At 37.9% G+C, this 15,570-nt stretch overlaps 1 protein-coding gene across 1 annotated transcript in view; it reads right to left on the bottom strand.

Annotated features, from left to right (window-relative positions):
* Positions 1-15,570, bottom strand: part of LOC124712526 (GTPase-activating protein CdGAPr) — a 456,387-nt gene that overhangs the window by 47,320 nt on the left and 393,497 nt on the right. The window contains exons 9-14 of the mRNA XM_047242840.1: positions 14,970-15,098; positions 13,961-14,139; positions 13,460-13,713; positions 12,932-13,133; positions 3,736-3,936; positions 2,518-3,619 (exon numbers count right to left, since the gene is read on the bottom strand). Coding sequence (XP_047098796.1) covers positions 2,518-3,619; positions 3,736-3,936; positions 12,932-13,133; positions 13,460-13,713; positions 13,961-14,139; positions 14,970-15,098 — 2,067 coding nt within the window. The remainder of the gene's footprint in view (positions 1-2,517; positions 3,620-3,735; positions 3,937-12,931; positions 13,134-13,459; positions 13,714-13,960; positions 14,140-14,969; positions 15,099-15,570) is intronic.

Below are 15,570 nucleotides of genomic sequence, written 5' to 3'. Positions count from 1 at the left end.
CCACTACAAGATGTTAATGGACAATTTTAATACAAAAGTAGGAGAAAACTTATAGAATAATTCTATAGTGGGAAAATTCTCGTGTGATACTAGAAATGACAAACTTCAAATGTCACCAGAATTTGTTGGCAAAATAATATTTGCCCTTAATGTACTCTTCCAGAATATATGGGAAACAAATAGAAAAACAACATGGCAAGGACCATATACAACTAAAAATAAAACTGACTGAATTATGTCAAATAATAAATAAATTGTATAGAGAATGATGCAGCATTAAACCACTTGCAAGCTGCAAGTATTCATAACATTTTAAGATGAAATGTACAGTCTAGAGGACTCCTCAAAAAGGAATCAGAGAACAGGGAGGTGTACCACATTAAAACACCAATCAAGAATTTCAGTGTCTTAGAAACTAAATATTATAAAAACTTAAACAAAAGCAGCAGTTATTTATCCAAGGTAATTATGCAAACTACAGTTTGCTAGTACAAAGAAATCAAATGGAAAGAACATCTCAAGTGGTATTATCCAGCTGTTAAAGACAAGGCAAGGGATTCAAACGGTAAAAGGACATGATAGAATAAGCTAAATTAAACAAAGCTGTCCAGAAATATGTCGACAGAGATCTGCATTCTACATCCATTCTCTGCAAACCATTGTGAAGTTCCTGGCAGAGGGACTTGTAAATATTTTTATCTTTACTACACAGTACCTATAGGAGTGATACGAAGGGACTATAGTATATTCCCAGATTCTTTACTTAACACAGGTTCTCGAAAATTTATAAGTACACTATTGCCTTATAGTTAATGTCTATCTTCAAGTGTCTGCCTGTTAGGGTTTTTCAGCATTTCTGTGATGCCTCCTCACAAGTCAAACAACCCTGGTACCATTAATTCGCGCTGCCCTTCTCTGCATAATTCTGTATTTGTGTTAGTCCTACAACTGCAAGTGCCACACACATGAGCGATATTCTAGGATGGTCCTCACAAATTGTTACATCTACACATATTTGTGTGATTCGGCTAATTCCAGTCATGACTCACCGATATTGTAATTGCAGGATATTATGTATTTGAAGTACAGAATTTTACCTTCTGAAAATTTAAAGCAAGTTACCAATCTTTTGACCACTTTGAAATCTTACCAGGATCGGGCTGAATGTACATGCAGTATTTTTCAGACAGTATTTCATTATAGGCAAATACACCATCTACAAAAAGCCAGAGGTTCTTATTAGTATTGTCTGCCAGGTCATTAATATACAGCAACAACAACAAAGGTTCCAATACACTTCCCTGGCACATGACTATAGTTACTTCACCATCTGTTGATGACTCAACATCCAAGATAATATGCTGATCCTCCCTACCAATAAATCCTCAATCCAGTTGTAAATTTTATTTGATGCCACATATGATCATAGTTTCATTAAGAAGCTTTGGTGTGGTACGGAGTCCAATGTTTTTTCAGAATTCAAGAAATACTGTAACCACCTGATTGGCTTTACCCATAGATCTCAGAAAGTCATACGAGAGAGATTTGTGTGAAGTTTAGCATGACTGGTATTTTTAAAATCCACATTTGTTGACATGCAGGTGGTCATTCTGTTAGAGAGCTCAGGATATGAGAATATACAACGAGAACTTTTTGAGAGAGAAAGAGAAAATTGCATACAGTAACCAAAACGCATAAGCATCTGAATGGGGGGGTGAGGTGGACAAGTAGGGTACACTTGCCCCTCCTGGCCTCTGGTAGCTTTTATTGCTGCACGAGTCTCATGCTTTTCTAGAGATTCTACTAAAACTCAAGTTCAGTCTAATCCATCATTGCATTGCTGAGCACGGTTGGAAATGTTGTGGTCTTGACAATTACTACACAAGTTAGATTTGGTTGTTTGTTTTACTGTTCATGATAAATTGTGGAGTCACTGTGGTTTGACAGTGGTGTTGGCACCATTTTACAATGAAGACAGATGTGAACATTTGCGCAATAGTGCCAAAATAGCATCCCTTAACTTTTTGCTGTCACTTTCTCACACATGCCCTCACTGCACACCAGCAAGACCAAAATACCTTTGGATCAGATTGGTAGAAATAAGTTAGGCCAAGAGAATGCACAGTAGCTACATCAATAAAGCTTTTAAGTGGATTCCAAAAAGTTGTGAAAAAGACTGAGATAAAGACATAATGGAAGGTGGATAGATAACACCAAAAATATGCAGGACTGTTATGGATGCATACAACTGAACAACAAAAAAGAATGGAAGCATCTAGAGGTGGCTTGTATTCAGTAGTAGATGTCAAATGGATGATGTTAATACTTACCTGCAGTGTAAGAGATGAAAACTCTAAACAAAAAATAAGCAATCTGATGAACTTATCAAAATATCAGAATAATCATCAATATCTGCCAGATACCTGTTGCAAACATTCCACATCACCAAAATCAATTTAACACATTTTATTTTAAAAAATGCCACCTAGACTTATTTTCAAGTGTCATATCACTAACCTGTTGTTTCCCCAAGTAACTGATTTACTTCATGAACTGATCTTCTTAATGTTTTTACTTGCTGGTACAAATCAATACCATCTGTGACCAAAGGACGTACATCTTCATAAACATGTTCTTCTGGGGCATCTTCATAGAGATCTGTGGGTTTTAGATTTTGCACTTCTTTTACTGGAAGAACGGGTTCATAGTTGTGGATAACGTTCTGGTAGACATTTTCCGAGGTCCTGCTTGGTAAGTTCTGATAAACATTGGAAAATGCAGAATGTAATGGTGAGCCACTTGGGGACACATTTTGATAGACAGCTGTTACTGAAGGCGTCTTTGCCTGTAGGTGATCATTTTCTGCTAAACTACTGCTGCACGATTTTGTTGAACTACTATCACTTCCACACTTATGATTCACACACTGAGGAATATTTTCATATAACCTATCATCTTTGTCACTACTGCAGCTTTCTGAAACTGGGAAAGCCCCAGAACACACTTCACTATTCATATTCCAGTTTGCATCTTTAACTCCTTCTTCACTAGTGATACTGTGTTGTAAAGTAGAAGATTTCTCACTCACATCATCGTAACACGCACTGTTCAACACATTATTTGGCACATCACAAGACAAAGATTTTGCTCTCGATACTTCCTGGTAAATGGTATCACTGTCACTTGCAGCACTGCTGTGCCTATGGGGTGATGCTGTGCTACTAACATTTTTGTATGCATGCTGAGATTTTTCACTTTCAGATTCTTCACAATAGGCACTAAGTGACACATTCTGATAGACGCCAACATCTGCATCGCTTTGCGTACTACAGTAGGATTCCGTTAGCCTCCTCCCTGCCAAGTCATCAAAAGTGGTCCCAGGAGATCTCTCGTCACAAGAGCCTTCCTGATGAGTACTACTTGACTTTGTATCAGACATCTCATGATACGTTGGAGATCTTTCGTCGCCTGAAGCGTCCCTATATGTGCTGCTAGACCTGGCACTTGACATATCCTGGTACATGCTGGTGTGTGGCCTGTCTGGATCAGGTGTCTCAGGACTACTGTCCAGCAGAGGACGGTAACCAGGTGTTGATGGAGGTGAACTGAGAGGGTGCACCTGCAACAATGTGAACATTCTTTCAGTATAAAAACTGAAAAAAATACATTGAGGGAAGCAAAAAAACAAATATTTTGTTCCACATGAGCAAATGACACCCTAACCTTTGAACTTACCTCAGCATGCACTGTTACTTGCAGACCACTATTAATACCAACTGCCGAAACGGATTCAGGACTCTGACTGTCAATGTAACGCAGCTCATCGTGTGGAGAACACCCGAGTCGCTGCTCTAAACGAGAGCGCTTCGAACGTGGGGATGGTGGACCTGCTGGTCGCTGCTGTCGCTTTGGGGATGCTTCACCTGCAGCACTCTGCTGTGCAAGAGAAAGTTTTTACATGGTAATTTCATGTACAAATGAACACCAAAATTTAAAAAAAATATAGAGAATATAAATTTTATCTTTAAGCTGCCTACCTATTACCCAGACTGTAGCCAATATGCTATAGCCTCCAACGTGGTACTTCTCAATGTACGACAAATATGAAGAGTCAGGAACTTTAGTTAACTTGTCCTTATTATTGTATACTATATATAATAATTCATTTTCATAGACTGTTACATTGCTACATTTGATTTCTCTGTTATGAGTGTGGATGCTGCTATAGTTACGACAAAACATGCAATTTACAAAAATTATCTGCTACATAGAGGATCATTCAGAAAGCAAAGAATGTTTGTCTCCCAGATATTTTCAACTATTCTTCATATAATCACTCACAAACTAAGGTAGTTGTCACAGTTTGACATTGGTCTATATGATCAGCATACTATATGAGAACTGTTAAAAATTATCCAACTTCTATCTATACAAGCAATCTTTACTCAGATGCAATTGTTTGACACTAGTCACCTTCAAAAAAGTAATCCCTCCAGTTCTACTGAGTTAGGTGGTGTAATGGTTAGCACACTGGACTCGCATTCAGGACGATTTATCTAAATCGCTTCAGGCAAATGTCGGGATGGTTCCTAGGCCATGGCTGATTTCCTTCCCCATCCTTCCTTAATTCGAGCTGGTGCTCCATCTCTAATGACCTTGTGGTCGACAAGACATTAAACACTAATCTCCTCCTCCTCAGCTTTTCCACGCCTCTCCAAACACTGCTGCCACTGTTGGAAGCACCACTGGAAAGCCTCTTTTGGTATGGTGTGCAGTTACTCCATTGAATTATGCATAATATCTTCCTTGTTCTGAAACCTGGTCCTTTTCTGAGTCTTTTTCAGTATACAGAAAATGCAGAAGTCACTTGGTGCTAAGTCAGGGAAATAGGGAGGCTGCAGTCATGTGTGTGTGAGTTGCATTTGTGCGAGTGTGTATGTGTGTGTTTGCCATCTAATTCTGACGAAGGCCTTACTGGCCGAAAGCTACATTTGTGACTGTCTCCTTGTTGTGTGTATCTGCGACTCGGCATCTCCATTATATGGTGAGTGACAACTTTCTTTTCACAATATTGTTACATTCCATCCTGGATTTTCCATATTTTGAAAATCTTGTTTACTTTAGATTTGATGTAAAATCTAATATTTATTCAAAAATTCTGTAATTTGCCTGAAGACTTGGATACTTGCACTGCATCTCTTAATTATCTCAAAATAATGGAAAATTTCAAAAGCTTGAGGTTCACTTTATTCATCATTGCCTTCTGCACTCCATGCCTTTCTGATAACTATTGTTTTTCCAGCTCTACTTCCTCATATGGAACACTCTCCAGCCTCATAACTGCAATTACAAAGTGCGAAGTCAGATCATCCTTGAGTTGAGAGAACATTATGCAACAGCTAGAATACGAATCTTGCTCTTACATATCCGTAATTACATAAAATCTTTATTGAAAGCTCATTATCTTTTACAAACAATTTAACTTACTTCTCTGGTTCAAATCAAATGTTTTGTATATTGCAACTTGTTACAGTGGAAATAGGTCTCTGCATTTCTACATCCCTGTTTTGATCAATAAACCTCTGTGCACATTTAATTTTGCTTTTCAGGACACAGGGTGGTGTGCAAAATGTCATACATGGAAAATTGTTTATGAAAGTTTTAATGAACAAAATGTCAATTTTTTCTTTTTTACTTTGATTATCAGAACGTGTATGCTCAGCGAGTCTGCGGTACATATTCAATATGTCCACCTTGTTGACATGTCACCTCTCTGAGACAAACTTATGTTTCCAACAACCCTACAACACAAGCCTTCTGTGATTCCCTGGAAAACTGTTGTGATAGCTGCTCACAGGTGCATTAGATTATGTGGTTTGTTGCAGTAGATTGTCTTATGCCCCCATAAGAATTAATTACAAGGATTAATATCTGGACTTTGTGGTGGCCATATTGAACCATCCTTAAAATGTTCTGCATATCAATGGGACATCACATGGTGCCTGAAAGTTTGAGCAGGAAATCTAGAATAATGTTGCTGTATGAGGACAAGCTCCATCTTGCATGAGCTACTGTGTTTCAATTGGTAATCATGTTGCATAAGTTGCAGAAGGAAATTGTTCAGAAACATCTCCACGTATTCCACAATGTTAACAGTGTCACTGAAGAATATTGGCCCAGTGATTCTACGGCTAGAAATGGCAGCCCACAAATTCACTTTTTCGCCATAATTTTCAGTCTCATGTACAACAACAGAAATTTCTCATGCCCAAAATCTGATGTTCTGCCTATTGATACTACTGTTCAGATGAATCATCATCAGAGAACCATGAGCCACGAATCACGGCATCATCATTTGTAACAGCCAAAGTTTGTGCAACACAGTCATTTTGTATGGAAATAACTTCATGGCAGCATGAAGTACTCTCTGAAGAAAACAGCTTGAGATGCCTAACTCAGCTGAAGCTCGCCTTGTGGATTTCCTAGGACTTCACGTCAAAGCCACTCTCAGACTGTACACAGTTCACTTGCAGGCATCTGGTCCTGTATTGGTACATTTAAGTTTTGAGATTATAGCGTGAGTGAACTCACTGCTCTCGCCTTATTTCCATCCCGCAATGATTACACAGAACATGACTTGTTATATAAAAATACTTTATTCCATAAAAATTTTACAAGGTGCCCACAAGCTGCAGCCCTACGCTGGTCAAGACATACGTATGCTCACTACAGAGTCCCCACGCTACCTGTTAATCTAACACATGGTGAGATATAATGCACTCTGCTCACTGCAGCACTTGCCAGGCTGTGACATACAACTGCGCCCACTGTAGGGTCTTCATGCACTTATTCTAACACATTAGACAACACAATCTACTCAAGTGCTTACCTAGTTCAGACTCATCTGCTCACTGCAGATTCTCCCAGGTAACTGTCACATCTGCTCACTGTGGGCCCTCAGCAATGCCTGCCTGCCCTGAACAAAGGGACAGGTAGGTGCTCAGAAGTGCAGTTGTGAAGTTCCTAATAGGGAGCAGCTTACACGGGGTAAGCTGACCACTCCAGTTTGCTAGATTCGGCACTAGATGCCACTAGGAGCGGCAAAAGTGTGGGACAAACCACAACACGCGGCTTCAGTATTCCGTGAAGTACAGACTGTGTTGTCACAAGATCACGTTTGCTCTAAAATACTGCTGTCAGATTCAAATTTTGTGGTTAGTCTATACATTGGCTGTCTGCAAGTAGCCACCTTGTATGAAAATGAACATGAAAATGTTGCTGAATCTCTACTACACTCTTTGATTACATGTAAAATAATACAGCCTCCACTTTCTGTTCTAGAGTCAATTGGTCTTTGTCTGCCATTTTACTAAACTGAAATGGTGGCGACACGCATGCAGCATACTGACCAGTACTGTCTTCTTGTCAACCATGCACAAACTATCGTCAAAATATTACAAGGTTGACAACCAGCAAATAAAATATTTATTCAACAGTATCAATGTACGACATTTTGTGCATGCTTTTGTATGAACAACTGGCTGTACATACTAATGTCCGATTTTTATAGGCATTTTGATAGCTTTGTGAAACTTTTGCAATCAATAGAGTCATTCAGCTGCAGAACCTTTCCATTTTGAATTTTTTAAAAACTCTTAATGATTAATAAAAACAGTTGTGACTGGCAGTGGGTGAAGAGTAACAACTGTGGAAAAAAAGTTGCAGTGTTCAAAAATATGTGCACCACTCTGTGGTTTAGGTTGTTTTACTCTCTGCCACTTAATCTACCATCATAATCCACACAATTCTCTCTCCCTTCTGACCCAGTCTTCTCCTCCCTTCCTCACAAATTCCAACACTCCCTCAATCCATATGTCTCTCAGTCTTTCTGTAGCTCTCTCGCCTCCAAATTTCATTTAATGGAACCGTCTTGGTACCCTGCAAATTCCCATTCTTTTAACACGTCCATACCACCTAAATCTTGTCTGTATCTATAATGCATTTTATTGGGGGTTATTCTTGACATATGGACTAGCATGATATTTTTCATTAGAGAAACAAGCACTGGAGAAATGAAAGGACCCAGTACTACTGTACACTAAAATACAGGAAACTGTTATAAAAACCTCTATCTAAATAGAAACAGCCAATCAAAAATACTAATCACAAGGGATAATTACATACATAAAATCATGCAGTTAATCTATGAGCTTCAGTAGTAGGTTCTGCTTGATCTAATACAGACTAGGCAAGATACTGTAACTATGAGAGGTAAGTATTTAACTGCTTTTGCAACAGTAAATTCAAGTCACACTGACCTTTTAGTCTCCCCTTACATTTGGCACATTGTTTAGGTAATAGAATAGAATTTCAACTCAGTTCAAAATATATGGGTCATTTTGGTCATTTCAGATGTGATTGTGCTAATGAATAATCATCCCAACATCCAAAACTGCAGCTCAGTGAATGAGAAAACTAAGCAAACATGTATGAGAGTTATACAGTTATCTGTAATATGTGAACAAAATATAAAAAGAATGTACCTTTCCTTCTTACAGCCCTTCTGAACAAATTCCACTGGTCTCTAAATATGTCTGCTTGTGTCTGTATATGTGTGGATGGATATGTGTGTGTGTGTGCGAGTGTATACCCGTCCTTTTTTCCCCCTAAGGTAAGTCTTTCCGCTCCCGGGATTGGAATGACTCCTTACCCTCTCCCTTAAAACCCACATCCTTTCGTCTTTCCCTCTCCTTCTCTCTCTCCTGATGAGGCAACAGTTTGTTGCGAAAGCTTGAATTTTGTGTGTATGTTTGTGTGTCTATCGACCTGCCAGAGCTTTCGTTCGGTAAGTCACCTCATCTTTGTTTTTATATATAATTCCACTGTAAAGTTAGACAGTAAATTGGTAAAACTAAAACACTCTTAAAATATCATGAGACCATACTTTTCAAGTAGTTTCTCTAGAAATCTTTCTATGCTCTCAATAGATGATATCCTGGTCATAATTCTCAAAGAGAGAAAATTGTAACGATTTTCATCAGACAATAGAGATCCAGTTTGGTGCGGTTTACACACACTAACTCATCAATGTCAGCAGAGGCTCCTAGCATGCCTAGGTATTGGCTCAGAAAAACTAGTAGCCTACTAACATCTAGCAGCAGTTCCTGACTCTGTTAAAATCTGTTTTTAGCCACAAGCCATAGAAATTCCAGTCTGTCGGAATCACCTTATGTATACAGCAATTATGAGAATTCCTTGTGGACAAAGAGTTTCAATGAAGATGTATACAAAGACTTTTAAATGTCTAGAATCTGCATCATGTTCCTTGCCCTATAGCCTTTGACAATCTTGAATACGATCAATTCCTCTTGTAGACCATGCCTGACATTGCCCAATTATTTATTTCACAGGTCACTTTTTCCAAGCCGACGAAAGGACCAACAAATAAACATCTCAAACAATGGAAAATCCAGGATTGAATGTAACAATGGAAAGTTGCTACTCACCACACAGTGGAGATGCTGAGTCGCAGATAGGCATAACAACAAAAAGACTGCCACAATATCCACTTTCGGCCATCAAGGCCTTTGTCAAAAATAGACAACACACACACACACACACACACACACACACACACACACACACACCAAAGGCACTGGTGGCCGAAAGCTTATATTCTGACAGTCTTTTTGTTATGCCTATCTGTGACTTAGCATCTCTGCTATGTGGTAAATAAACACTTCGGTTACATTATATGAACAGTTTTCTGTTCAGTAAACGTAGCTAACGTAATCTACATCGTTGTGGAAAACAATGACTATTTATTAACATTGTAATAAAAGAATCAATATTCACTTACATCATGTGGCAGCAAATGAGCCATCACCTACCTCTGTGGCCAAACATGGGAATTAATAAATTTTCATCAAAAGGAACATAATCCCACATACTTGTGGTGTAAAGAATTTTCTTAACCCTAATTTAGCCAGAAGATTGAGGTGACAGCTGATCTCTTACCAATATCGCACTCAGCTAGTCCGAAGTAGTAAAGTGATCTTAATCTACCTGTTGGTTGCAATCAGATCCTTTGTGAGAGGAGTAGAATGTATCCTTGCTCTAAATATTTCCTTTTCCACTCTTATTTTTCTCATCAACAATAGCACAGTGTATTTGTTACTGTCATCTTAACGGTTAGTTATCTGACACAGTACTTGTCTTCAGTAACATTCACATCATGCTGTGAATCACATGTTCTTCCCTTATTTGCATTTTGTTACTTTTAACTGTAACGAGCATCATTCAGTACACACAGATCAATCAAAATGTGAGGTCAGAGAAATAGTAATGCACTATTCACTGTAATTCAATAATGATAATGAACATAAAAGAGAAATTTTTATGGCAGCAGCATTGGTCCTTTACCAGCTGGTGTACAACTATTTCTTATTTTTGGTTGTTTCAGGTAAGTCACTAAACAGGTAATCAACATGACATAATAGTTCACCCGTAGTGATAAATCCCTCTACAAATCCAAGAATAAATCAGCTACCTCAATTAACAGTAGGTGCTTGCCAGTCTATAGAAGCAAAACAATGAATAGACATGAAGTATTTCTGGGGCTTAACGAGGTTTTAGGGTGTTAACCACCACATTACAAATCAGCAACATGTCGATAAACTGTCACCCATCATGACAAATGATAAAGCATCAGTCACTGATGAACTCATCCAAAATGATAGAAGCATCATCATAAGACAGATTATTGACTAAACAAGTATGTCAGAAGTATGCTGGTTAATGCTAATCACATAATTCACAAACTGAAAAAAATGTGCTCAATGTGTGCTACAGTTTTTTTTACAAGGGAGATGACACAATTCAGAAATAAATGCAAGTGATGACCCTCTGCAAAGACTGTGCATTATGCTTTTATGTGTTCATCATGTGCGAGACTGGAAGCATTCAGGTTCTAACTGTCAAGATGACAGTAACAAACACACTGTACTGTTGTCGATGAGGAAAATGAGAGTGGACAAGGAAAAATCTAGAGCAAGGATACAGCTTAATCTTCTCACAAAGGATCTGATTGCAACCAACAGGTAGATTGAGATCATTTTTCTACTTTAGATTAGCTGAGCAAGATACTGCTGAGAGATCTGCTGTATGCTCATAATATACTGTCAAGTTCTCTGTCAGATCACACAGTAAATTGTGCGATAAAATTATTTTAGGACCATAGAAGGGTCACTACCATGCATGTTCTACTACATTGAACAATCTGTATCAAATGAAAACATTGTTCACCAGTAGACAAACTACAGCATATCTCGCAAACAAGTGTGGCTGTTAGAAACATCAAGCTACATGACAAAAATACAAAATCTCATGAAAATTTGGAATACAGGTAGGCAACCAATGGACTGCAGTCTGGATCTACTCCGTGATTGGTTTCAATCATGACCGCGGAAAAATCTGAGGAAGGAAGAGCAAGGCACCCACATTGTACTTATTTAGTGCTGCAGAAACAATCCATGCTTATGCAGTCAGTCATCATTTTTGACAAATATTTAAAAAATACTTGCTATTAGTGTTTGTGGATATCAACACACCAAATTTCAAACACTTGAATGAGCTGCTTGTAGACAAAAATTCACAATGTTGCTCCTAATTGCTTGTTGACTGGAATTGCCTACCTCATTGCTGTATTTCGTTGTTCTATCCTTTCTCGTTTCAACATTAATAAATAATTCTTGACTGTTGTGGATTTATTAAAACACTGCAACTGTTCAAATTGACAGTAATGAATAAGTGCAACAGATACTTTTATATGCATTTATTTTTCTATGATGACATTTCAAGACACATTGCACCCTAACTACAGATGTTTACATTTATGTATGTGTCATCAACACTTTTTTTTACCAAGGGCATTGCAGAATTTTCCAATGGAAGCTTTTAAGACAGTTATTGTAAAACGTTGCAAGTACAGAAAAAAATGTTCACAATGCATAAACAAATGTAAACATCTAAAGAAGTGAAGAGAAATTGAATGTACTCGGAAAAAATCATGTTTCGAGGCATAATTCACTGGTGTGGCTTGTCAGGAGATGGGTGCCATTCATATTGGTATGTTAACCCATAAATGTTAACATCAGGGTAATGATCAAGCTTAAGAGTTTTATGATGATGGATTCCTGTCATGGAAGCAAAAATGAATGCAGTGCAAAGAATCTAAAGGATCATATACTGAGCACCATTCCCAAAAGTCCAGAGCTTCTGCTTATGATATTATATTTCTCTGGTGGTTACTATTGCTGAGCAACAGTGGATAATGTGTAGCTCACTGCCAATCTTGATACTAAATACATCAGTGTAACAACTGTCAGTAAGAGCCTTCTTATTCTGCAAATATTCAATAACACAAATGCCGATTTTTTTATATATATATATATATATATATATATATATATATATATATATATATATACACACACACACACACACACACACACACACACACACACACACATTACTGCTAAACTTCACACACTAGCAACAATAACATATTATAGAAACCTAATCACAACCTTCTACAACAACAACAACAACAACAACAACAGAAATTCCAGGAAACTTTCACAAGTCAAAAATGACCATCAATAAATAAGTTCATATTGACATGTTAAACTGGAATTTCCTCGACAACAAATTTATGTGAATTGGAAGGAGAGGTTGCTACATAATATTACACCACATATCTGGCTACGATGGGCTGTCAAGATGCTCAAAGAGGTTAAAAATTCATGGGGCAGGCAGTTTACAAATTAACTGATATCAATGCAGGGTTAACTCACAGAGGACCTAATGAACTGTTGACACTGCTAGCCTACACTACACAGGGAGGGGCAGGTAGGTTGCCTGTCCTACTCACCCCCCTCCTGAGGGCAGCCCCTGGCCAGATACGAGGCGAGCCCTGGGAGATCAGGCTCCCACTACCCACCGACAGCAACGTCTCGTCCTCTGAGAAGATGCGCATTTCCGTTTCCTCCAGTTCAAAGTTCAGCTGAATTTCACTCAGGTCCAAAGAAGAAGAGAAGTGTTCCTCTCGCTCCTCTTCTGCTAGTCTTGATGGCCTGTAACATTCAAAATGTTAAGCTTAAAAAGTTTTAATTGTGAGGCTGAACAAATATTGCATTCTGTTTTGCCCACAGGTTTTGGTGAGTGGATGAGTAGTTATCTTGCTCCACATAATAGGACAGTAATAACTAAAATCCCAAAATAAAGAAATTGCCACTCAACTAAACAACACAAAATACCTCCAGCTGCATAAATGAAATAACAAATTACTATTATTATCTCTGCTTATAGAGTCAACATTTTAGTGCCAAACAACACGAGTTTTTACGGATACACAGTGGATTTTAACAAAAACAAATAATTAACATTGTTTTGTACATACCTAGCATGTGCACGAGTACGTGCTGGGGTTTCTGCCAACTGATCAAAGTATGAATCGTGTGAAACAGAGCGGCTATGACCACCAGCCCTAACAAGATCCTCAGGTACTCCTGCCGTTGGGGCTTGCAGTGGGAGATCTGTATCTGTCACTGCAGCAGAATTTCGACTCGACGAGTTGGCCAATGACTCCGCACTCTTTACAGGCCGCAAGCGTCGCCTTCCCACTGACAAATCTGCTTCCGTTACTGCAGTTGTCTGGAACATAAACATCTTCTAACTGTGAGGACGACAACCAATTTACACAGCAAACAAACAATAGTTTTTATATAATACAGCAATATTCTGGATTATAAACAATAACATATTTTCATGACATCACTGTCACTGCACCAAGTTTGAAAAACAAGTGCAGCATTATTTTTTTAAGTCAATGGTCACATTTTGTGTGCAAACTTTACGCCTTTAGTTCCTTTTTTTTTTTTTTCTTCTCCAAAATAATTACCTGATTGAGACCTAAATCAGATGGCGTAGTTGCTTTTCCAGTCTTGCGGCCTGATTTACTGAAAAAGGATTTCCATCCAAGAGGTGACCTTTTGGAACCAGATCGCTTACGAGCTGAGCCACCACCAGGGAGCTCAATCACAGTGTGGTATTTGGCAGGAAGGCTGGCTGGTCCTCCACCTGTTTCATCAAATTCACATAAAGCACTGGGTTGTTGCAGGTAAATAATGATACTTTCTTTTATGCAAATTTTTACTTATAAGGCCAGTAGCTTTTAACTATTGTAACAGGCATTGTAAATAATTTAAGAGTAAAGGTAAAACACACTGAATATTAGAGGTGTTGAGTCATACACAGGCACATAAACAAGACTGAAAACTTTGCTAGTTTTTGGAAAAATCCTTTTTCAAGCTAGAGTACACACACACACACACACACACACACACACACACACACACACACACCACCACCACCACCACCTGATACAACCACTCAAGTTGCAGGACTACAGTCCCAGCAGAGCGTATTCAGCTACCAACATTTTGCTGTATAGGTGTGTGTTGTTTCAGTAATTCCAACAGATAACATGAGCCTACATCAATATTTTTATTACAAGAACTCTTAGGTTTTATTGAATAATAACATATTTTACAGGTCCTATTACTAGACCACATTTAAAGAAGATTAACACAAAACAGTATGCATGCTGTATGTGACAACACTTAATGAATGGGAATCTATATTTTCTATTATTACAATACATTGTAGTGTGAATTCTAAATTAATCATATTTTTAACAAAAAATGACAAGGTGCACAAAATATTTTCCAAGCAATTTCTAAGGACGAAATAATATTTTACTATTACATTGAAAGTGGTAGATACTAATTCTTGTACACTTCTTTTATGAGTTCAATTTTAATAAGCAGACTTGCTATGTGTTACAACAACCACCCCATGCAGAAACTTCACATTTCTTGGACAAGTTTGAGAAATAAACTGCAACTTACCTACTTCAATGTACTCTGGTTCTCCCTTTCCAGATGACATCAAAGCTCGTGATCGAGCTTCCTCCAAGGATAGTAATTTTGTAGGAGTAGAGATAGCAAGACTCTTAGGCCGACTTCGCCTTCCTGGAACTAGCAAAACTCTGCATTATTGTTAATAGTTCTCAAAATCATTCAGTTAGATGGTTTTGTTATGTGGCACGAAACTTTTTTCTCTCTGTGGATTATAAACTGAACTGAACAACCACAGCATCTGAGATTGTGTCAATGCTCATTTCAATATTCCAGCATTTTGCATGTCCCTAACTATTATTATCTGGGAACGTAAGTCTTGGACACATATTTCCAGCTATCCAGGATCATTGCAGTATACTTCTGTAACTGAGGAGCATCTTTTCAAAACTTGATAAATGAAATAGATAAAAGTTTTTCATAAAATGAGCTTTTCTCTTTTCACCTAGATAGATATGTTTGAGCATTTGAATTTTCAAATGATTGCTATATCTCACTGACAGTAACAAAGCTCTGTAATGAAGTATATTAAAATTTAATTTTTATAACATTGTATTAAGGTGTAATAATATTATGAAAAGGATAGGTGCAA

This window comes from Schistocerca piceifrons, chromosome 8 (genome assembly GCF_021461385.2).
Source record: "Schistocerca piceifrons isolate TAMUIC-IGC-003096 chromosome 8, iqSchPice1.1, whole genome shotgun sequence".
Classification (NCBI taxonomy): Eukaryota; Metazoa; Arthropoda; class Insecta; order Orthoptera; family Acrididae; genus Schistocerca; species Schistocerca piceifrons.
The sequence above is the reverse complement of the archived record's forward strand: the minus strand, read 5'-3'. Positions and strand labels throughout refer to the sequence as shown.